At 46.2% G+C, this 22130-nt stretch overlaps 2 protein-coding genes and 1 long non-coding RNA gene across 6 annotated transcripts; 1 reads left to right on the top strand and 2 right to left on the bottom strand.

Moving 5' to 3' along the window:
* The first annotated feature begins 1437 nt into the window (after positions 1-1437).
* LOC310824314 (protein IWS1 homolog) lies at positions 1438-17681 on the top strand. Of its 4 annotated transcripts, XM_083697196.1 has the most exons (15): positions 1438-1785; positions 8107-8195; positions 8348-8882; positions 9001-9060; positions 9156-9360; positions 9489-9546; positions 9724-9836; positions 9910-10060; positions 10139-10221; positions 10405-10534; positions 13668-13785; positions 14525-14636; positions 16328-16384; positions 16513-16624; positions 17339-17681. In XM_083697196.1, exons 1-15 carry the CDS (start codon positions 1743-1745, stop codon positions 17462-17464), a joined length of 1992 nt encoding a protein of 663 aa, XP_083553322.1. In that variant the 5' UTR covers positions 1438-1742; the 3' UTR covers positions 17465-17681. The 4 variants fall into 4 exon arrangements, with proteins under 4 accessions (XP_083553322.1, XP_083553321.1, XP_083553320.1 ...); XM_083697195.1 differs by lacking the exons at positions 16328-16384; positions 16513-16624; positions 17339-17681 and having other exon boundaries at positions 8348-8858; positions 14525-15010; XM_083697194.1 differs by lacking the exons at positions 16328-16384; positions 16513-16624; positions 17339-17681 and having other exon boundaries at positions 14525-15010.
* Positions 3056-8172, bottom strand: LOC310824315. Its single transcript, XR_014555023.1, has 3 exons — positions 8074-8172; positions 3433-3502; positions 3056-3192 (listed from the first exon to the last, which is right to left on the bottom strand). It is a non-coding gene; the product is annotated as an uncharacterized lncRNA (long non-coding RNA).
* Positions 17682-18732: 1051 nt separating the features above from the next.
* Positions 18733-21832, bottom strand: LOC310824312 (uncharacterized protein). The gene is made up of 2 exons (XM_083697193.1): positions 20999-21832; positions 18733-18816 (listed from the first exon to the last, which is right to left on the bottom strand). Exons 1-2 carry the CDS (start codon positions 21657-21659, stop codon positions 18800-18802), a joined length of 678 nt encoding a protein of 225 aa, XP_083553319.1. The 5' UTR covers positions 21660-21832; the 3' UTR covers positions 18733-18799.
* Between the last annotated feature and the right edge of the window lie 298 nt (positions 21833-22130).

Raw genomic sequence — 22130 nt, 5'->3', positions numbered from 1 at the left:
AAAGTCGCCAAGTTGGCAACACTGCTACCACATCTCTTTTCCCGTGCGATCGGAAAACAATCCATTTGATTGGCTCATTTGAGGGACGCTATTGCCGTAATGACTGTATTAGCTGTGCCTGCGGTCTGTAGCTTGCGACCATCGGAAAAAACATACAATACATTTTTTTTATTGTAATTTATTTATCAGAAATTCGTCACGGGTCCGGACAGAACCGTCACTGGGTCCGGATCCGGCCCGCGGTCCGCCATTTGGTGATGCCCGACGAGCACCTTCTTATGTATTGGGTGAATACATTCGGCTGACAAAAAAAAAACTGCCAAAGCACCTTCCATTCTTCTGGGTTTTGCTTTTCTATATCTACAAATGCTTTATCAAAGGGGCATTATTTCACCAAAAGGGCAATTTTACAATGACATTGTCACAACTTGGGAAAGCAGGCAGTGGTTATGAACGACCTGTGCGTAATTGTAATTATCATTCCATCCAGCCTATTGTGCTCAACCACTGCAATCAGGTGCCAAAATGTCACGTCTGTAGGCTATTACTTATTCACTGCAATCAGGCAAGTAGGAAGGGGGGCTGCGGGGGTGTTCATTATTATTATTATTATTATTATTATTAATAATAATAATAATAATAATAATTAATAATACTTAATGTGTGTGGCAATATGTGGAAATCTATGGGTGTCGTCTTGGCTTATGTTTACATTGTGACTGCTGTTGGATTCTACGCTTTTCACACTTAACTAACTTTTCTCGCACTAACCACTGTTATCCTGTCAAAAAACTATTTTTGTTCCCCCCCAGACACTACACATACACACACACACACAAACAGTTTTTTAATTTACAAAATATATAAGTTATGATTATATCCCAAATGTCACCCGAATTGCGGTGGTGGAGGGGGGGGGGGAGACACTACACGTCTCAATGTTATAGAGTTATGCTCGCCTTGGACTCACAGGCAAGCAATGATAATGATATAATATTGAATCTGGTTGACCGGACATAATACTTTCGTAATACTTGGCTCGGTGACAGCACGGCTTGCCCTTGAGTGAAGCTTGTGGAAAAGCTAGCTTTGCATTTGGCCAATTAAAGTGTTGTGGGCGAGCCCCACATTGGAAGCTCGTACCGCCCTTCACCAGCATAGGAAATACGAAAACAGAATTAAGTCTATTTTCTTATCTTTCTATTGTTGTTATTTTATTTTGCAAAACTGAACAAAACAAAGAAAAACAAGCCATTCTTCGTTTTTGGGGTGCAGATTGAAAACATGAAAATTACCATTGTTTTTTTTACTCTTTTTTTCCACAACTGATATTTGATTCCCCAACAGGCAGAAATTGGAAAATGAGCCAATTCTCGTTTTCTAACTCCACAAACGAAAAACGAGATTTGAGTGGATTTCCGTTTTGAACACGCAAATCGGATGGCCGCGAGGTACACGGACCTTCAACCTATTTATGTTGTTTTGTCCAGTTCTTCTTTTAATTTGATCGATACAGACTTGTCGATCTCGCTAGCTTGATATACTTATTCTGGTTGCTTTTGCAATTGTCTAGTCAACGTTCGCTAGATCCGAAGAAGTTGTTGCTCAGCGGAACAACAGGCTAGTTCTTGCCTGTCCCGGAAAATCTAGGTACACCCTAGAGTTTTGGTTGATGAAAGAGGCATACATAGAATTGATTTATTACCGATAACTGGTTATCTGTCATTGTGTCCCTCGGACAAATGGACGGTGAAGACGAGGATTGTTTCACTAGGAACCATTCTGGTAAGAACTGCTAGATTCTGCTTACTAAACAAACTGTTAGCTAGGCTACTGTTACAGCAATTAGTAGGACTATATTATGGAGTTAGATAGCTGCCCAAAAGGTTGAACAAATGTAAATATTGCAAATAATTCTACACACAACATGAAGCGCAAACTTTAAATCAGCACTCTAAACCGGCATAGGCGACATTCGCGGGTACGGTTACCCAGACACCACACACACGGTTTTTGAATTGACAAAATATATAAGTAATGAGAATATGCTGTACATGCAAAGGAAAAACTCAATGGCTTGGACTACATGAGGCCTTTTCACACTGGCTTAGCCTATGGCTAACGCAGATAGCAAGCATAGGTCGTGCCAACGCATGCGTCGGAGTTGGCAAGACGATGGCAAACGCGGGCCAGCGCGCCGTTGGCGTGCCAGCGAATTTGACGTGGGCACAGGTTGGCATGACGATACCTTGCCAACCAATTCTGTTGGCTTGACGCTGGCTTATACCAATTGCCAACGTCTGAATTTTAATAGGCTACAGCAATTAGTGATCAGACAATACAATAAAAAAGTCATTTTAGGGTAGGTTTATTTACCTTGAACGCATTCACACATTGCACTCGAACATTGCCTCTCGTAAAACCTTCCAACGAGCCCCCCAGCAAACATCAACGTTTCTCTGCGTTTGAGGAGGGGGGGGGGGGGGGGTCGGTTTGAGCACTGCGCAGATTCGCAAATCTTGATCACATAATTGATAGTCGTTTTCTATCAACAGATTGTTTGTAGATCTTTGATTGTGCGCAGCGCCATGCTCAGACCGGTCCCCTCGAACGCGGAGTTTCAAGCACATTATTAGCAGCCCTCTTCAATGTATGTTTTACCGCTACAAAGATGACTGATCCCCGTCGAATTGCTAGATCTGCAGCCCGTGAGTTAAATAATCTATTATGCATTTTGTCAGCAGAAACTGATATCGTTTTACTCCTTTTGTAATTTGCTATACTTTGTTATAGTGCAGACTTTCAAAAATGATGGATACAACATGTATCTAGAAAGCTTCGAGACTGCTGTCAAAATCTACTATACCAACGCCAGCCTTTTTAATACCAGTGAGGTGACCAACATTGAACGTTTTACAGTTTCCCAAATGCATTCACTTCATTAAAGTTTAACAAACATTACAAAACAATGCAAAATAGCAATTCTACAGAGCACATGAATGAGCATATCTCAATTGTAAGCAGCATGAGCATTTGTCAGAAGTCTGTCTTCACAAATAAAACAAACAAACAAAAAATAGCTCAGTTCAATAATTCCACCTGCTTGCAATTGATCACATCAAGACAATTGAAAAATGCCTGTGCTGATGAACCTGCCTGATCTTGGTTCTTCTTTCAGCTCCTCATAGGTTTCTGCAGGTAAAAGTTGGCGAAGTGTAAAGTGATTGTAATGATGTCTGATATAGAAACCTACATGGATTGTTGTAGTCATTCTTTGCATCAGTCCCACAAAATATCTGATCCCACGGTCTTCTTAGACTGAGTCAGACATTTTTCACAGTTTAGGAGTTCTGTCATTCAAACTAAACCATTCGTAGAGTAAACATTTTAGTGTGAGTTGAGTGAGAACCCTGGTTTTTGTGCATCTCTCACCTCTGCATGATGGGTCATGGTGCTGAATTCCACTTCCCCCCACCTGTACTGGTTCCTTCCTGGCGTCAGCCTAATCACAACGACAGAGCACCACAGCCAATGAGAGAAGAGACAGAGAGAGTACATGTAAGAGGGCACAGGGATGAGAAAAAAAATAATGGCTGAAAATTGAAGAATTGGGTTGACTGACCTGGTCTAAATTATTATTATTATTATTTATTTTTTTAAATCAAATACTGTAATTCCTTGACTGTCCTCCTTCAATTGGGCACAGTGCTCAGCCACTGCTCCCCCTCTCTCTAACTACACCAAAACAAGCAAGAAGACAATGTTGATCTGCAAGAGGTCTCAAATCTGAACTGGCCAGCCCATCCATCTGGCTAGAAAGCTGTGTTTAGTGAGCTCGCTTGTAGCTACCTACATTCAATTTGACGGTGTGTATCTATAGCTAACTACAAGGTTACTGTGACAGCTTACAGTTAACAAGTTGGTTAGCAAGCTGGTTAAGAAGTGAGAATTTAACAAATTTAAAACATAAGATATTTACCTGCTTACCATCTTCTACATAGATTAGCTAGCCTACTAGCTAGCATATCTGGTTATTCTGTTGCCATCCAACAATGGTTTCTCAATGCTGCAGTCATTACCAAATTACACAGAAGTGTAGCATATAAACTGTTTTTACCGGATAATCTTTCCATCGTTTTTATTTGTCATTACTCTCAGGTTGGGTTTTTAGGAAGTGGATGGATGCCGGAGATGTTAACTAACTAACGGTCATAATAGAATGCAGTCACTGACTGCGCACGAGGTGTGCCCCTCTGAAATTCACTTCTGCTCCAGAACTCCTCCGGCACAATAAATCTACGGAATAATATTATAAGGGACTAAAATATAAACTAAAGTTTTTTTTCTGTGGAACTGTATGTTTCATACAGAGATATCAACCAAATAATATACATTGCCAACGTTGGCAAGACTCATGCTTGCTACCTGGGAAGAGCTCCCTTAATCCCTACCACCGACTTTAGCCCAGGGCCAGCTGGTTCTGCTCTGGAGCAGGGTTAGCCCTGACCTTTCGGGGTTAGCCCCATAAATCTCCCAAACTCTGTGCCGAAACTAGCCAGTGTGAAACGGGGTCAGGGTTAACTACAATGGGATGCTATCATCCAATCAGCTGGACCGTTACCAATAATTTGTTGTAATGTTTAGCTGCCAGCGAACAGTTCACTAGTTGTTACAAGGAAGCTTAAATATCCAATACATTTTATGTCTCCTTGTCCCTCATTTCGCTCAGTATATGTTTCCTTTTGTCTATAATTTGGTTTCGGTCCAGACGGTGTGCTAACATCGTTGCATGTTGCTATGGTTATTTCAGTTAACCCCGGGCTTCGGTGCACAAGTGTGAATCGTTAAACCCAGGGTTAACAAATGCGTGTGAGAATCGAGGGTAAGATGGCTCTGGGCTTGTGAAACCAATTTGAAAAAAGAAACATTGAATTAAAGTTCAGAATCTCTGCTTTAACCTCATCATAATTGTTTGATTTCTAATCCAAAGTGTTGGAGCATAGAGCTAAAAGAAGACAATGCTTCCTCTTTCCAATACTTATGGAGGGCACTGTATATACAGTGCATTCGCGAAGTATTCAGACCCCTTCAGTATTTTATTTTTCAATAAATTAGCAAACATTTCTAAAAACCAGTTTTGGCTTTGTCATTATGGGGTATTGTGATTGATGAGGCAAACGATTCATTTAATCCATTTTAGATTAAAGGCTGTAACTTAACAAAATGTGGAAAAAGTTAAGGGGCCTGAATACTTTCCGAATGCACTGTATGTTCAGCACGAAAATGTACTCCTGCTTATCAAAATAACAACACCCCTGGCATTAGATGTGAAACATGGAAAAAAATAAAATAAAGTATGGCCCTGCCACTGACACCCTAGTTTGTTATGCTCTGCATCAGTTCGATGGGATTCCTGCAGTAGGGCTATCGCCAATTTTTTGTTTTCTTAAATACAAGTACCTTTAGTACCTTTTTGTGTTGAATTAGAATTAATGAATTAGTTGAGGCCATTAACATTCCATGTTCGCTAACTACAGTGCCCTCCCTAAGTATTGGAAAGATTTCGCCGCCTGGGGGAGCTGAGTGGTGTAGCATACTAATGCGCTTACCACGTAATCGCAAGGTTCCTGGTTCGATTCCGACCCTCGACCTGTCTTGCATGTCATCCCTCCTCTCTCTCCCATCCTCCCTGTCAATCTCTACTGTCTCTCCCAATTAAGCAGAAATGCCCTAAAAACATATTTTAAAAAGAAAGAAAGATTTCACCGCCTTTTGAGCTCTATACTCCAACAGTTTTGGTTTTAAATCAAACAATTACTATGAGGTTAAAATAGAGATTCTCAGCTTTACTTCGATGTTGATTTTCTTTTTAATTTGGTTTCACCATTTAGAAAGTACACCATTTTTTAAACCTACTCTCCCTATTTCAGGGCTCCAAGAGTCTTGGAAAAATTCAGCTAATGTCCAAATAAAGCACTCATTTAGTATTTGGTCGACAATCCTTTGAATGCAATAACTACCTGAAGTTTGCGACCCATTGACCCCACCAGATGCTGGGTATCTTCTCTGGTGATGCTCTGCCAGGCCTGTACTGCAGCCATCTTCAGTTGTTTGTTTTGAGGTCTTTTTGCCTTAAGTGTTCCCTCTTCAGCAAATGAAATGCATGTTCAATTGGATTTAAATCTGGCGATTGACTTGGCCACTCTAGAGTTGTTCAGGGCCAAAAAGTGGAAAGTTCTAGTTGCTATGCCAGTATGTTTGCGTTCTTTGTCTTGCTGTATGATGAAGTGACGTCCAATGAGATTGGAAGCATTTGCTTGTACTTCAGCAGACAAGATGTTTCTGTACACTTTGTCGTGGAATTTAAATAATGGTATTTTGAAATAACATACCGTTAACCAGAGCTGTTGATTCATTCAAAGACTTTATTCACAGAGAATACAAAGCCGTTCAAATTTGCAAAGTTGACCCCGAGTTTTCGTCTGTCACCTGTCTTTATAGACTTTTACACAGGTCAACGCCTTCTATTCAACGTACCTCTGTTCCTGTCTACTTACACCAATAACATTCAAGAATTACATTTAGTCACCCAGGGAGCTACTCCCACCTGACCTGGCGCCGGTCAGTCTGTTGAAAGATTGATTGGCCCAGGCTGTTTACAAAAGCTATCAGTTCTGGCTGTTTACAACTGTGTTTATTACTCATTTATATTGTCTCTTGATCACTATATCCTGTTTCTGCAGCTTTGATCCATTGTATTCATACCCTCTAGTCAACCCTCACTTGAACCTCACCCCTCCTTTATTGCATTCTCCAAATATTCTAAGACCATCTGTTGTCCTTTTATCTCTTCTCTGGGTGTGGGGTTGCTAACCCTGATATTGTCTTTAAATTTACCATAACTTCAGAATTCATTCTGCTACTGCTGTCAGCACGAACCGTAGCCTGTGGTTGCTGGTGAGTGGTGCGGCCGTTCGATTTCAATGGGCTCTTCATCTTGAATGCCAAGGATTTTTGGCAACCATTAATGTAGGAAAGCGATGCTGTCCTTCCCCTCCACTCCCTCAGGGAAGCCGACCAGCCGCAGATTCTTGCACCTCAAAAGATCCTCAAGGTCGTCGATTTTCTCTGTCAGTTCGGTGATTTTTGCTTATCGTCAGCCACGTCTTTGGGCAGATCAGCGATAACAGTCTCATATTCAGTATGTTTTGTCTCCAGATGTTTCATCCTGATGCCCATAGCTTGGTGGTTGGTTATGTGTTGATCAACAGGGTTGGTTCTGCTAATACGAATGTCGATCATGTCTTGGATTCTTATGAATCCTTTGTCCATCTCTGAGAGAAACCACAGTGACGAGTCAAGATTTGAACATGGCGTCTCACCCCAACATAGCGGTTTGGATTGCTGTTTGGGTTTCTCGTCTTTTGCAGGCCCTTTGTTCTTTTTTTTAAGGCATTTCCCTTCAATAATGCATTCAATCAATAACTTTTGTCTGTTTTTTGCAGCTTTTAAAAGTAATTTAACAAGCTAAATATTCAAAGTCTACCTCCTATGCCGCTTTATTTACCAGAACTGAGGCCGAAATACTGTATATGGACATAACTGGCAAAGGTTTGTGCGTTGAAAAACGATACACAAACCTGTCAAGGGAGACAAAGAAAGAGTTGAAGGTGTAAATGTTAATCCGTAATTGTAACAGAGGGGTTGTAGTTACAGAAATTGGATTACAGTTTTTACGTTTACAGTGCTGATTTTACATTTGCGGTGTGAAATTACAATGTGGAATTATCTACGATCTTAACATTTGTTTAGCAGTTATCTAACTCCATACTATATCCTCTTTGGTTACACAGTCCATTCAATGCAGTTCAACAGTTGTGAATTATTCCAGAAATACACAGAATATACAATAACTGTCATCAATACAGTTATTGATAGCATTATTTCCATGATGCATTGTCATAACAATTCAAAAGAACAAAATTGTGAGAACAAAATTACCATGAATGAATGTTTGTGAATATTTTGTATAGCAAATGTGTTGGTTATGGTCTTTGTACCCAGTGCACTTACTGTGTTCATAAGGTATCTTGTGCCCGTGATCAGATAATGGTGGTGGTACCCCAGTTCAGGATGAACATGTTTCTGGATCTGACAGAGAAGAAGAGATGAGGAGTGAGCAGCACCATTCTGAGGTGAATTAATCTTCTCTCAAGAAGCAATTCACATTATTGCCTCCCGATATTCACTGTAAATTAGGTTCTGTTTCAGATTAATGTTAAGGTGACTTTAGATTAAAAAGGAAAGTTGATCCACAGTTAAAGCAACATTTCATTTTGTTACACAGGATGAGGGTAGTGAGGGCAAGGGAGCTATTCACAGCATGGAGATGAACGGCTTGGCCAGCGGGTGTGACAATGAGGGAAACAGAGAGGTGGCGGATAGTGAGTCTGAGGGGGAGTCCCCTGCACACAACAGTGACTCAGAGCCAAAGGCCCTTAGGCCTGCAGACAGCAGCAACAAGGAGTCACCAGTCAAGCGCAGAGGCACCTCAGACATCGAGGAAGCAGGGAGCGACTCTGAGAATGGGGACCAGCCCCCATCCCAGAGCCGACAGTCAAATGCAGGCAGTGACTCTGACACAGAAGTGCCCAAACACAAGAGACAGATTGAGTCTGTCTGTGAAGAGGCTGAGAAATGTGAGGAGGGCAAAAGCAAGTGGAAGGCAGTAATACACTCGGACAGTGAGCATGAGGAGGATGGTCGTGCAAAGGCTGCAGGCTATGACCAGGAACCGGAGGAGAATCGCACACAACGGGCATTGGAGGACAGTGAGGAGGATGATGATGATAAGCCAGGTACCATCTACCATATAGAGACATGTAAGGGATCTGAAATTTGTCTGTAGTGTCTTTGTTGGTACTCTGGAGTTGTATCCATCCATTATTTTTTCACTCAAGTCACTTTCACATTCTGCAAATAAAAATAATTTCATTTCAGTAAAGAGGAAGAAGGCCATCCTTTCAGACAGTGAAGATGAGGTGAATGCAGACAAGCCAGGTAAGATGGCAGTTCTGTTGTAGCACACCATGGTGATCTGACTGAAGATAAGAATGCTTTGATACTAAGGATGACAATGGTGTCCTCTTTCTCAGCAGTGAAGAGGAGCCATGCCATGTCAGATGATGCGAACTCTGACAGCAATGCTGGCTCTGAGGCACCTGACAAAAGAATGGCTGCCAAACTGAAGGAGCTGGGTTCAGACAGTGAAGATGAGGAGGATAGACCGAAAGATGAAGGAGAGAAAAAGGATGAGAGAACACTTTTTGGCAGTGATAGTGAGTCAGACAATGAGGAAGAGTAAGTTTGACTGCCCTTCCTCTCTCTTGCTTATTTCTCTTTGATATTTCTTTGGGATATTGTGTCTTTAATGATGCCTTTGTTGATCTGTAAAAGTCATATGAGACTCATTAGTCTCTATTGCATAGAAAAATGATTGCAGACATCTTCGGTGAATCTGGCGATGAGGAGGAGGAAGAGTTTACGGTGAGTGTGGCTTGTTTTATCCAATTCTCCTCTTGCTCTCCCTGCTTCCGCTCTCAGAGCATAATATGATTTTAATCCCCAGTCCTTTGCGCTAGATATAAAATGGGATCAAAATGGGACTGGGTGTGTTGTGACTCTTGACCCTAGTGGCTGACAGTGTTATTTCTGTTTCAATAGGGTTTCAATCAGGATGATCTGGAAGGTGAAAAGAATCAATCTCAGGCCTCAGCAAAGAAAGCAGTGGATGATGACTCAGACTCTGATGAGGGTGTGGACAGGAGTGGCAAAGAGTGAGTATCTCTAATATCTTTGAGTATAACAAAAAAAAAAAAAACTCCCCTAAATTACTCTCCGTTTCCCCAGTACCAGCTTCATGTCAGACTTTGATGTGATGCTGGCTCGTAAGAAGGCCCAGAGTGGAAAGCGCCGAAAGAACCGGGATGGTGGAACATTCATCAGTGATGCTGATGATGTGGTCAGTGCCATGATTACCAAGATGACAGAGGCTGCAGAGGTTAGTCATTGAATGGCTTTTCATTGTGTGCGCACACACGCCTGTGCCATACTAACTGTGTATGATTTTTTTTTACAGGAGGACAGAACACTTAATAGCCAGAAGAAACCAGCCCTCAAAAAGCTGACCCTCCTCCCTACAGTAGTCATGCACCTGAAAAAGTAAGGCCATTTCCTCAATAAATCCATCTCCTTTTTTTTTCTTCCTAATCCTAACTGATGGCCTTTGTTTGCGGCGGTATGGCTTGGTGTATGAAATGGACTGATCACTGACTACCAGAGTATTGAAATGTCACATTTGCATGTAAAGTATGTGGTCTGATGTCATCTTATGTCTGTGTTCAGGCAGGATCTCAAGGAGACGTTCATTGACAGTGGTGTGATGTCGGCCATTAAGGAGTGGATTGGCCCCCTGCCAGACAAGAGTCTCCCTGCTCTCAAAATCAGAGAGGAACTCCTCAGGATTCTACAGGAAGTAAGTGCTGGAGGCCATGAGGGTCAGAATAGGGAATCATGCTGCTATACACCTGTACACCTTCTCATGGTGGAGGTGGTGTAATGGTGTGGGGAATGTTTTCTTGGCACACTTTGGGCCTGTTAAACCAATCAATCATCGCTTGAATGCCACAGCCTATTTGAGTATTGTTGCTGACCATGTGCATCCCTTCATGGCCACAATTTACCCATCTTCTAATGGCTACTACCAGCATGATAATGCACCATGTCACAAAGCAAAAGTCGTCTCAAACTGGTTTCATGAACATGACAATGAGTTCAGTGTTCTTCAGTGGCCTTCCCAGTCACCGGATCTGAATCCAATAAAACACCTTTGGGATGTGGGAGAACGGGAGATTCACAGCTTGAAAGTGCACCTGAAAAATCTGCAGGAATTGTGTGATGTCATCATGGACCAGAATCTCAAAGGAATGTTTCCAACATCTTGTGGAATCAATGAATCAGAATCAGAATTATTTTATTTGGCCAAGTATATTTGCACATACAGGTAATTGACTTGGTGAGGTTGGTGCATGGGACATAAAAAACAATAGCAAATATTGACAAAAAATTGACAAAATAGCGAGGCTAAGTGACAATGAGGCTAGAGGCTGTGAAATGGGTATGGGGTATGTGCACTATGAATTAGAATAATTATAAATTACACTGTCAGTGCATTTTGTGTGTGTGACAGGGTGGGGTGGGGGGGGTGGAAGTCCCAGAGTCAGTGAGAGGCAGGGAGCTTGTTTGTGAGCCCCACTGCCATGGGAAAGAAACTGTTCAGGTGGCGCAAGGTTTTGGTCTTGATTGACCGGAACCTTTTGCCGGAAGTCTATGGAAGAGGTGGTGACCAGGATGGGAAGGATCAGCTATGATCTTTCCTGCTCTCTTACTGGTCCTGGAGTGGAACAGGTCCAGGAGAGATGGCATGTTGCAGCCGATGACCTTCTCGGCTGACCGAATGGTCCGCTGCAGTCTGCCTTTGTCCTTGGCAGTGGAGGCAGCGAACCAGATGGTGATCGATGAGCTGAGGATGGATTCAATGATGGCCGTGAAGAATTCGACCATCACTTTCTGCGGCATGTTGAATTTCTTCAGCTGCCGCAGGAAGAACATCCTCTGCTGGGCCTTCTTGATGGTGGAGGTGATGTTCTCCGTCCACCTGAGGTCCTGTGAAATGATTGTCCCCAGGAATCTGAATGACTCCACAGTGTTAACTGTTAAGGGGGGCGGTTGGGGCTGGGCTTCTCCTGAAGTCTACTAGCATCTCTACAGTTTTTAGGGCGTTCAGCTTGAAGTTGTTCTGGCTGCACCAGGAAGCCAGGCTGTCAACTTCCTCTCTGTAGGTGGACTCATCCCCATTGGAGATTAATCCAATGAGGGTTGTGTCATCCGCAAACTTCAGGAGTTTGACAGAAGGGTGGCTAGAGGTGTAGAGGGAGAAGAGTAGAGGAGAGAGCACACAGCCTTGTGGGGCTCCAGTGCTGATGGTCCGGGGCTCCGATACAAGCTTGCCCAGCCGCATGTGCTGCTTCCTGTCTGTCAGGAAGTCAGTGATCCACCTGCGGGGGGAGGGGGGGGCTGTCTTGGGTCCATTGTTTAGGGGGGGGGGGGGGTGTCTGTGTCCAGGCTGGGAAGAAGAGATGTGATAGCTATGGAGGGGGGTTGATTGTGTGGGTCAGTCATTGTCTGTCGAATCTACAGTAGAAGTCATTCAGGTTGTTTGCAAGTCTGAGGTCATCCATAGAGTGGGGGGATTTAATTTTGCAGTCTGTGATCACTCGAAGGCCTTTCCAGACTGACGAGGAGTCGTTGGCTGCAAATTGTTGTTCCAGCTTCGAGTACTGTCGTCTGGCCTCCTTTATCTCCTTGTCTAACATGTACTTAGCCAGTCTAAACCTTTCCTTGTCTCCACTCCTGAAAGTCCTCTCCTCCTCCAAACGAAGCTGTTTGAGTCTTGCTGTGAACCAGGGCTTGTCATTGTTGTAACTCACCCAGATGTTGGAATACTGCTGATGGTGCTGTAACAATGATCCAAAATCTTCTCCTCCCTGGTCGGGCATTTGATTAGCTGTTTATATTTAGGGAGTTTGTGAGTTAAGTTGCCCTTGTTAAAGTCCCCAAGGACAATAACTGGGGAATACGTGTTCTCTCTTTCTCTCCACTCCTAATATTTGGTCGGCAAGTTGGCGTTAAGCCACTTTCACATCAGCTTGCGGAGGGATGTAAACGCCAGCCAATATAAAAGAAGTGAATTCACGTGGAGAGTAAAACGGTCTGCAGGTGGTGATAAATGATTCCAGGTCAGGAGAGCAAGTTTGCAAAATCACTTTCACGTCGTTGCACCAGTGTTGATTTATATAGAAACAGATCCCTCCATCTTTCGTTTTGCGTGAAAGTATCGGGTTGCGATCCGCACGTAACAGCTGGAAGCCGGGCAGCTGTACAGCGGAGTCCGGTGTAGATTCAATCAGCCACGATTCCGTGAAACACAGAACAGAAGAGAGAGAAAAGTCTCTATTTGTCCTGATAAGAAGACGCAATTCGTCCATTTTGTTGCATAGTGAGCGGACATTTGAGAGGAGTATTCCCAGTAGAGGTAAGCGTAATCCTCTCCGTCTCCGCCTCTCTGCTTGGCCAAAGGCCAAAGCACCTTTGACCAGAATGTCCAGTAAATCCACAGATGAGGCGAGAAAGTTGGGACATAAATCAGATGGTGTTGAGTCCCTGATGTTAAGTATCTCGTCCCTCGTGAAAATAATCTGAGTGGAATCATAATTAACGAAATTAAAGACTAAAAACAAACAAGTGTGCAAATAGAAATGCAATATACACCCGCCAAACACTTTATTAGGAACAAGATGGCGCCTCCTACTTTATTAGGAACAAGATGGCGCCTCCTACGGCTGCCACGTGGCAGCCGTAGAAGGCGCCATCTTGATGTGCCACGAACAATTGAGGCTGTTTTGAGAGCAAAGGGAGGCCCTACCCAGTATTAGTATAGTGTTCCTAATAAAGTGTTTGGTGGGTGTATATTGCATTTCTATTTGCAACATTCTGAACCTCACTGAATACACCCCTGGTCTCATGCTAGGCCTGTTTTCCTCTCCCAGCTTCCCAGTGTGAGTCAGGAGACCCTCAAGCACAGTGGGATTGGCAGAGCGGTAATGTTCCTTTATAAACATCCCAAAGAGTCACGCCCCAACAAGGACGTTGCCCTCAAACTCATCAGTAAGTGCCTGTTCATACAAAAGCATACACAGCTTGCATCCAGTGCTGAGCATTTGTTCTAAATGGGTTACCTGACACACATTTGAGCCAATCATTAAAAGGATATTTATAATTGAATTCATAGAGCCAAGGTGTGCTGCAGCTTGAAAAATGACATTATATTCATTAAAAACGCTATGCTTTTTGTGCAAACCTACTTTTGTTTTCTAATATTACCACATAGGAATATGGAAACTGCTTTGGCCACAAATAAGTTTAACTTACCTTTACCGTTTTGCGATCAACAGCATTTAAAAAACATTTTTTTTAATTCAGTATAAACTATGACTAACTATGATGAAACTGACTAACCCAACCTCCAAAGGGGCGGGGCGGCAGGTGGCCTAGAGGTTAGAGAGGCCGGCCACAATCGGGAGGTTCGATGGCTGGTTCGATCCCCACCCTAGGAGGGAGCTGGATCTGAGCTGGTAACTGGAAGGTTACTGGCGTCATATCTAAGGCTCCTACCACTGCCGTTGTGCCCTTGAGCAAGGCACTTCACCCCTAACTTCTCCAGCAGCGCTGAATATGGCTGCCCTGTGCCCAGAGCTCTGTTCTCCCTTGGGGGTGTGGTGTGTGCAGTGTGTGTGTGTGTTGTCTCGGGAGGGGTGTGCACGTGTCAAATTCCTACAATTGATGAGAATTGATTGCATGGCCAAATAAAGAGTCGTCTTCTTCTTCTGCCATGATTTCTCTGTAGATGAGTGGTCACGGCCCATCTTCGGCTTGACGTCCAACTACAAGGGCATGACCAGAGAAGAGAGACAACAGAGAGACCTCGACCAGCGGATGCCTCAACGCAGACGCCTCAGGCACGCTCGAACATGCTTGTTATTCATATTTGCCTCACACTATCGACATGATTATGGTTTGCTTATTCCCCTTTTTAATTCCCCTCCTTTTCAGGCTGTTCCATTTGTTCTTCCTACCCCCGATTCATCCAATATTAATTTCTCAGACTCCACCTTTTACTGTGTCAATCTGCTCCTCTTTATCAAACCTCTCTCTATGACATCTGTCCACTCTACCTGCCCTAAAGTCAGCCACAGAAAGTGGAGAGGAACCGGATGTCTTCTCCCCACCCCTCAGGTTCAGTGTGATTGCATGATTGCACTGCCAGATCTGCTTCCTGAATCACTTGGGCCTCAATGAGTGCATGCAGGTTCTCACTCTTAGTAATGTTTGCTCAGGGATGCATTCTTAGAGGCAAGTCAGTTGAGTCTTGCTTGACAGACCTACTGTATCTGCATCAATTTTACTGAAGTTTGAGACTTTACGGTGTCCTTCATGCTCTTTCCCTGTCATTGAGTGTCAACGCATTCCCTGTCAACACGAACAAGAAGAGGAGATCTGCTCCTCAATCAGCAGAGTGGCTGACCCTTTGGCCTTGACCATTTAATCATACCCTCTGTCTTTCCAACACGGTCTTGTTGCGTAACGCAAAAACGAAAGTACAAAGGCCACCATAACGTGCACGTTACTATCAATGAATGGACACATTTAAGTCTGACGTCACCAAATTCACTTCAATAGTTGTAGCTTATGTCGCTACTCCGCTAACGAAATGCGTACATCTTCGTCACCATTTTGTCTGTCCGTCCACTGAACGTGCTCAGTATTTGCTCTCGTCTAGAACAACGCAAGAAGAACGCGTGAGCAAAAGGCGACCCCTGGGCAGCCACGTGGAATCGACTTAACCATTGGACCATTGGAATTACATTGGCAATTGTAGTCCTGCCCAAAAAGACAAGTGAAAATTACAATGGTACCACGAGTGGCCACTAGGTTTTGCGGCGTGCCCTCTAGACGGCCGATTGATCCCCTGGTTACTATAGCGTGAAATCTGCACGCTTCCACTAAGGACTACGTAAATATATTTTAAAAAAAAACACTACGTTAGCAACGCAACTACATGGCAGTTAGGCAGTATTAGGCATTCACTACTAGTGGTTACGGCATGGGTAAATTGTCAGGGGAAGGCATTAGAAAAGTCACTGGGTTTTAAGTCTTGGTTTTAAGACTTCCCCCACCCTACCTCCTAGCAAAGCAGTTTTCCTTTTGTAGCTTCCTGAGAGTTGTCATTGCCTGATACCTGCATGCACACAGGTTTAGCCGGTACCTACTATCACGTGCAGGTGCCCGTATCCTATAATTGACTGGCGTGTGTTTCATACCTTCTCCTAATTCCATCTCTCTCGGCATGGGAATGAGACTGTAAGCATGTGTTTTGTTTTAATTATACACACAAATCCTCCCGTCGATGGAATTGTATGTTGTATTATTTGGTTTCAGTGTGGATTGTGAGGTATTTCAAGTTACATGGTTATAGTAATATCTTAGGACCTTGAATACTCTAACCCCAAAGAAGGAAGGGTCATTAACTGTGTGTGGGTGGGTGTAGCTATTGTGTCACTGACAGTGACTAGTTTGTGATGGTGCCTCTTGGACAATGCATCTAATCTCTCTCTTCTATCTATCTATCTATCTATCCATCTATCTACAGCTCAGGGGGACAGACTCCTCGTAGAGACCTGGAGAAAGTACTGACAGGAGAGGAAAAGTGAGTACCAGAGGGGTGTGTGTGTGCGCGCGTGTGTGCACCCCCCTGTGTAGGGGGGAGAGTTAGGGTCTGAGCTGCTGTTTATGGGTGTATCTGCCTCTGTTGACGACCCTTGTGTTGCCCCAAAGAACACTCCGTCCAGGTGATCCAGGTTTCTGTGCCCGGGCCAGGGTGCCTATGCCATCCAACAAGGACTACGTTGTGCGGCCCAAATGGAATGTGGAAGTTGAGTCGAACAGGGTGAGTCCAACTAGGGAGCAGAATTCCTCATGTGGTTTATGGTTTCTTTACTTGTTTAGAGTAGAGGCCTTTCTCTCAGACCTGAAACCCTGGATTCTGGATATACCAATGATGAGCTTGGTCTGTAGTGTTTGGTGGGACATGGTCACCTCTATCAGGAAGGAAGGTTAGGAGCTGAGATATAATTGGTTCCTGTAGGGGGGCTTTAAGAAAGGACTGAGTCGATTGGAGAAGCACAAGTGTCGCTTTGCAGACTAGAGGAAACAGCAGCGTCTCCAGGGAGCTGTGAATATCAGCGTGAAGGGAAATTGTATGCCCCTGTAGTACCTCCTGTTTCCACAAAGGGGCAGTAAGTGCCACCTGCATGTCCCTGGGTGAAATGTGTGGAGAGCAACCTGCCACCACTTAAGTGAAAAGGACATGCCAACTTAAACCGAGCCTCTCTCTACTAACTAACTGGCTCACTCAATTAGGTAGCTTTTTGTGAGACAAAGGCACTCCACTCAGCTTTTTAGCTTTGAACCGTGAACATCCCTGACCATAACATATTACACTAGCATGTCAGTTGCTTGAGCCTTTGTATCTGACTGCCATGCTGAACTTCTTATTTGTGTGAATGTAATGTACATTATAAATCGAACATGTTAAGGGTAATGTTTGTGAACAAGCACTTCTCTCCTCCCTAATCTAAGATTGTCTTTCCCACTCTCTCAGGGTCCGTTCAGGAAGGGCATGTCACGGGTGGACAAACAGATGCGTCGCTTTGCTGACATCAAGCGTCTGACGAAGACGGGCCATGCAGTGAAGATAAGCGTACAAGGCAATCATATGCCACTTTGATTTTTTTACTTCTAGTTTTTTCCCCCCTTTTTTAATATGTTGCCCCTCCCTTCCCGTTTAAGCCCATCCTGGATGTATGATATTGGTGTGGCTTCACAGGCTGGCCGGTCCTGATTTACCTTCTTGTCCATTTTATTTTTCTTATTTATCTTCCTGAATGTCTTCATTGTGCTGGTTAAGATGTTACTTTTGTAATAAAGAGGGTTTCATCATCTTGTATTTTTTCTCTTGGCGTCTTTGAGTGTCTAATAATAGATACAGTGCATTCAGAAAGTATTTAGACCCCTTAACTTTTTCCACATTTTGTTATGTTACAGCCTTATTCTAAAATGGATTCAATTATTTTTTTTTGTCATCAATCTACACACAATACCCCATAATGACAAAGCCAAAACAGGTTTTTAGAAATGTTTGCTAATTTATTGAAAATAAAAAACTGATATTACATTTACATAAGTATATTCAGACCCTTTGCTATGACACTCAAAATTGAGCTCGGGTGCATCCTGTTCCCATTGATCATCCTTGAGATGTTTCTACGACTTGATTGGAGTTCATCTGTGGTAAATTCAATTGATTGGACATGATTGGGAATGGCACACACCTGTCTATATAAGGTCCCACAGTTGACAGTGCATGTCAGAACAAAAACCAGGCCATGAGGTTGAAGGAATTGTTCGTAGACCTCTGAGACAGGATTGTGTCGAGGCGCAGTGTTGTGATGAGGGAATGGTTGTTTATTCAGACTCGTTTATTCAGTTTCTGGTCGACTTTTCAGTCTTTGGCTTTCCAGCCTTCCTCCTGAAAGCAGAGGCACACACATCTTAAACCATTCGCTAACGAGGCTTCATTCGCAACAGGTGTGCGACAAAGCCTCGCTTCCGCACCTTGGCCACGGTCCTGTAGCACCCTCTACAGGCCGAACGCTGCATGTCCCCCCACATACCCCCACCGCCCGACACAGGCCGGGGACCCGACGGCCGACAACCTACTCCCCCCCCCCCTGCACGGGAGAGGAAGTCTGCCACGACCATCTGCGCCCCCGGTCTGTGCCCGACCGAAAAGTTGAAGGGCTGCAACGCGAGATACCACTGGGTGATCCTCGCGTTCACATCCTTCATGCGGTGGAGCCACTGGAGGGGAGCATGGTTGGAGTAGAGGGTGAAAGGGCGACCCAGCAGGTAGTAGCGGAGGGCGCTGACCGCCCACTTGATGGCCAGGCACTCCTTCTCCACCGTGCTGTACCGGCCCTCCCTCTCCGACAGTTTGCGGCTCAGGTACAGCACCGGCCGGTCAGCCCCCTCCACCTGCTGGGTCAGCACTGCTCCCAGGCCTCTATCCGACGCGTCCGTCTGTAGGGAGAAAGGGAATTTAAAATCAGGCGCATACAGGACCGTTTCTCCACAAAGAGCTCCCTTAAGGGCCTCGAACGACCCCTGGCACTGGCCCGACCATTGGACCGGATCCGGGGCACCCTTCCGGGTGAGGTCCGTCAAGGGACTGGCCAGCTCTGAAAACCCTGGCACGAACTGCCGGTAATAGCCAGCCAGCCCCAGGAAGGCCCTCACCTCCTTCTTCGTCTTGGGTCGAGGAGAGGCGGCGATGGCCGCAGTCTTTTCAATCTGCGGCCGCACCTCCCCCTGACCCAAGTGGTACCCCAGATACCGGATCTCCCTCCGCCCGATCACGCACTTTTTCGGGTTGGCCGTCAGCCCCGCCTGCCTCAGGGACCGCAGAACAGCAGCCACACTCCGCACATGCTGCGCCCAGGTGTCACTGTGAATGACAGTCATCTAGGTAGGCCGCAGCATAGGCAGAGTGCGGCCGCAGAACACGGTCCATGAGGCGCTGAAAAGTGGCTGGGGCTCCGAACAACCTGAAAGGGAGCACTGTGAACTGGAACAACCCGAGCGGAGTGGAGAATGCCGTTTTCTCCCGGGACACCGGCGAGAGTGGAATCTGCCAGTATCCCTTCGTGCAATCCAATGTCGTGAAGTACTTGGCCGTACCAAGCCGGTCCAAGAGCTCGTCAACCCGGGGCATCGGATAAGCATCGAACTTGGAGACCGCATTAACCCGTCTATAATCCACACAGAACCGTATAGCCCCATCTGGCTTGTTGACAAGCACGATGGGGCTACACCAATCACTGCGGGACTCCTCGACCACACCCAGCTCCAGCATGGCTTCCAACTCCCTGCACACAATGTCTCGTTTCTGACGCTCCTGGGCTTGACGCTTCCTCCCAAACTTTCTTTAAGAAGGTCTAGGACACCCCGGGGCTTACGCCCGTAGAGTAATTCAAACGGGGAAAACCCGGTGGAAGCTTGGGGAACTTCCCGTACCGCAAACAACAGGGGATCTAGCCATTTATGCCAATTCCGACTATCCTCGTGTACAAACTTCCGGATCATTGACTTCAAGGTCCGATTGAACCGCTCACAAAGGCCATCAGTGGCCGGGTGGTAAACACTGGTTCGAATCGCCTTGATGTTCAACAAGCCATACAATTCCTTGAGGGTGCGTGACATAAAATTAGTGCCCTGATCGGTGAGAATCTCTTTCGGGATTCCCACGCGGGAGATTACTTGAAACAATGCCTGCGCTACACTCTTGGCAGAGATATTGCGCAGCGGTATTGCCTCGGGGTATCAGGTGGCGTAATCTATCAAGACCAACACAAATCGATATCCCTGTGTACTCCGGTCAAATGGCCCGATAATATCCATCGCAATGCGGTCGAATGGGTTCTCGTCCAATGGTAAGGGCCGCAAGGGGGCCCGTGGAATGGCCGGGGGATTTACCAACTGACATTCACGACAAGAAGCGCACCACCTACGCACCTCTGCCCGAATCCCCGGCCAATAAAATCGAGCCATTATACGGTTCAGTGTTTTATCATACCCTAAATGGCCCGCCATGGGGTTGAAATGAGCCGCCTGGAAGACCATTTCGCGGCGGCTGCGGGGAACCAACAACTGGGTTACTTCCTCCAAAATAGGGGTGGGCGCGCACTGTGTCTGGCCGTATCAAAGTACCATCAATTGCTATCACTTGGTCAAAGGATGATCTTAGGGTCTCGTCACGAGACTGCTCGAGGGGGAAGTCGCCTAGCAGCGGATAGTTCGGCGGGGAAATCTCGGGGTGAGGCGCCCCCGCCGGCTCCGGCTCCCCGGCAGTGTCGCGAGGCGCTGCCTCAGCACAGAGCACATTACACGCCTCACACCTCCCTAGCTGTCGTGCACGCATCCCGGTAGCCCTCTTTACCGCTTGAGGAAACCCCTCCCAATCTACACCTAGAATCAGGGGATGCGTGAGGCGTGGGCTAACCGCCGCCTGTACACTATGTTTTTTCCCCTCAAAATGAATTTCGATAGCGACCACCGGATATTCGTGAACGTCCCCATGCACACACCTCACCCACACCCTCGACGCCTTCAACAATGCCCCCGGCCGAACCAGGCGCTCCTGGATCATGGACTGCATGCAGCCCGAATCCAAGAACGCCTGGTGCGTATCATGCTGTATCCTTACCGGAACACGATACGCCGCTTCTGGTCCGGGGGGAGGGCCCGGTATGTCGCCGATGCGGACGACCTGCCCCACCTCCATCGCCGGGCACTCGGTCCGCACATGGCCCGGCCGTCCGCACCGCCAACACACCCCCCCTGTCGCTCGGGGTGCTACCTGTGGGGCCAGGGTTGGCTCTGGATGGGTGCGCCCCTGCCACCTCGTCCTCGGGGCGGGCGCCGGCCTTTCCCCTTCCGGTCCCTCGGCTCCTCTCTCGGCTCCTCCTCCTCCGAATTGCCCGGGCCAGGGACGGGTAATCTCGTTGGGCGGCCGCTGGTAAACTGTGGGCCGCGAGCTGCGCCTCCCCTGACAGGAGGGGCAGCAGATGGTAGGCCCACTCTCCGTCCGGCCACCCCGAGATCCTTGCCGTCCCCTCGAACACCGCGAGGAATGCCTCCGGGTCGTCCAGGTCCCCCATCTTCTGTAGCTGGACCTTGGGGGGACCTTGTGCTGACCCGGTCCCCGGCGCCGGCCTGATGGCCCTGGTGAGGTCCTGGAGGAGGGCACGGTCCTCAGCCCTCGCCGCTGTCATCTCTCCCACCGCAGCCTGCTGGGTCTGTTGCAGGATGGTCTGTTGTTCGAGGATCAGCGATATCCTCGAGACTGCCGCTGCTAGCGTCTCCATTCTGTGTCCCAAGTTGGGCGCCAATGTTGCAATGTCCGTTCGTACACAGAGGCAGACGCAGTATAGCGGTGAGGGAATGTTCCCGTTTATTCATAAAGTTTCGTAACACCTAGAGTCCGTTGGCTTTCCAGCCTTCTTAAACACCACTCGGCGATTTCGCAGTCGCGCCTTTCTTTCCCCTCTCGCCGGTCCCAGCTCCCCTACTGAAATGGCAGAAGCACACACATGTTAAGCACTCGCCAACGAGACTTCATTTGCAACAGGTGTGCAACGAAGCCTCGCCGACACAACCCCGGCCACGGTCCTGTAGCTCCCTCTACAGGCCGAACGCTGCATGTCCCCCCACAGTATCTTTTAATTATCTGTCTGCTCAGGGATTTTCATCTTAGTGCTTTGTTGATGGTCCAATCAGAACTCCGGTTCTTCATGCTATGAAAAAGGCATCCAATAGCGTGCCCCAAACCAGAAGGA

This window comes from Argentina silus (assembly GCF_951799395.1).
Source record: "Argentina silus genome assembly, chromosome: Y".
In the NCBI taxonomy this organism is placed as follows: domain Eukaryota; kingdom Metazoa; phylum Chordata; class Actinopteri; order Argentiniformes; family Argentinidae; genus Argentina; species Argentina silus.
Note: the sequence above shows the minus strand (reverse complement) of the source record. Positions and strands in the feature narration are given on the sequence as shown.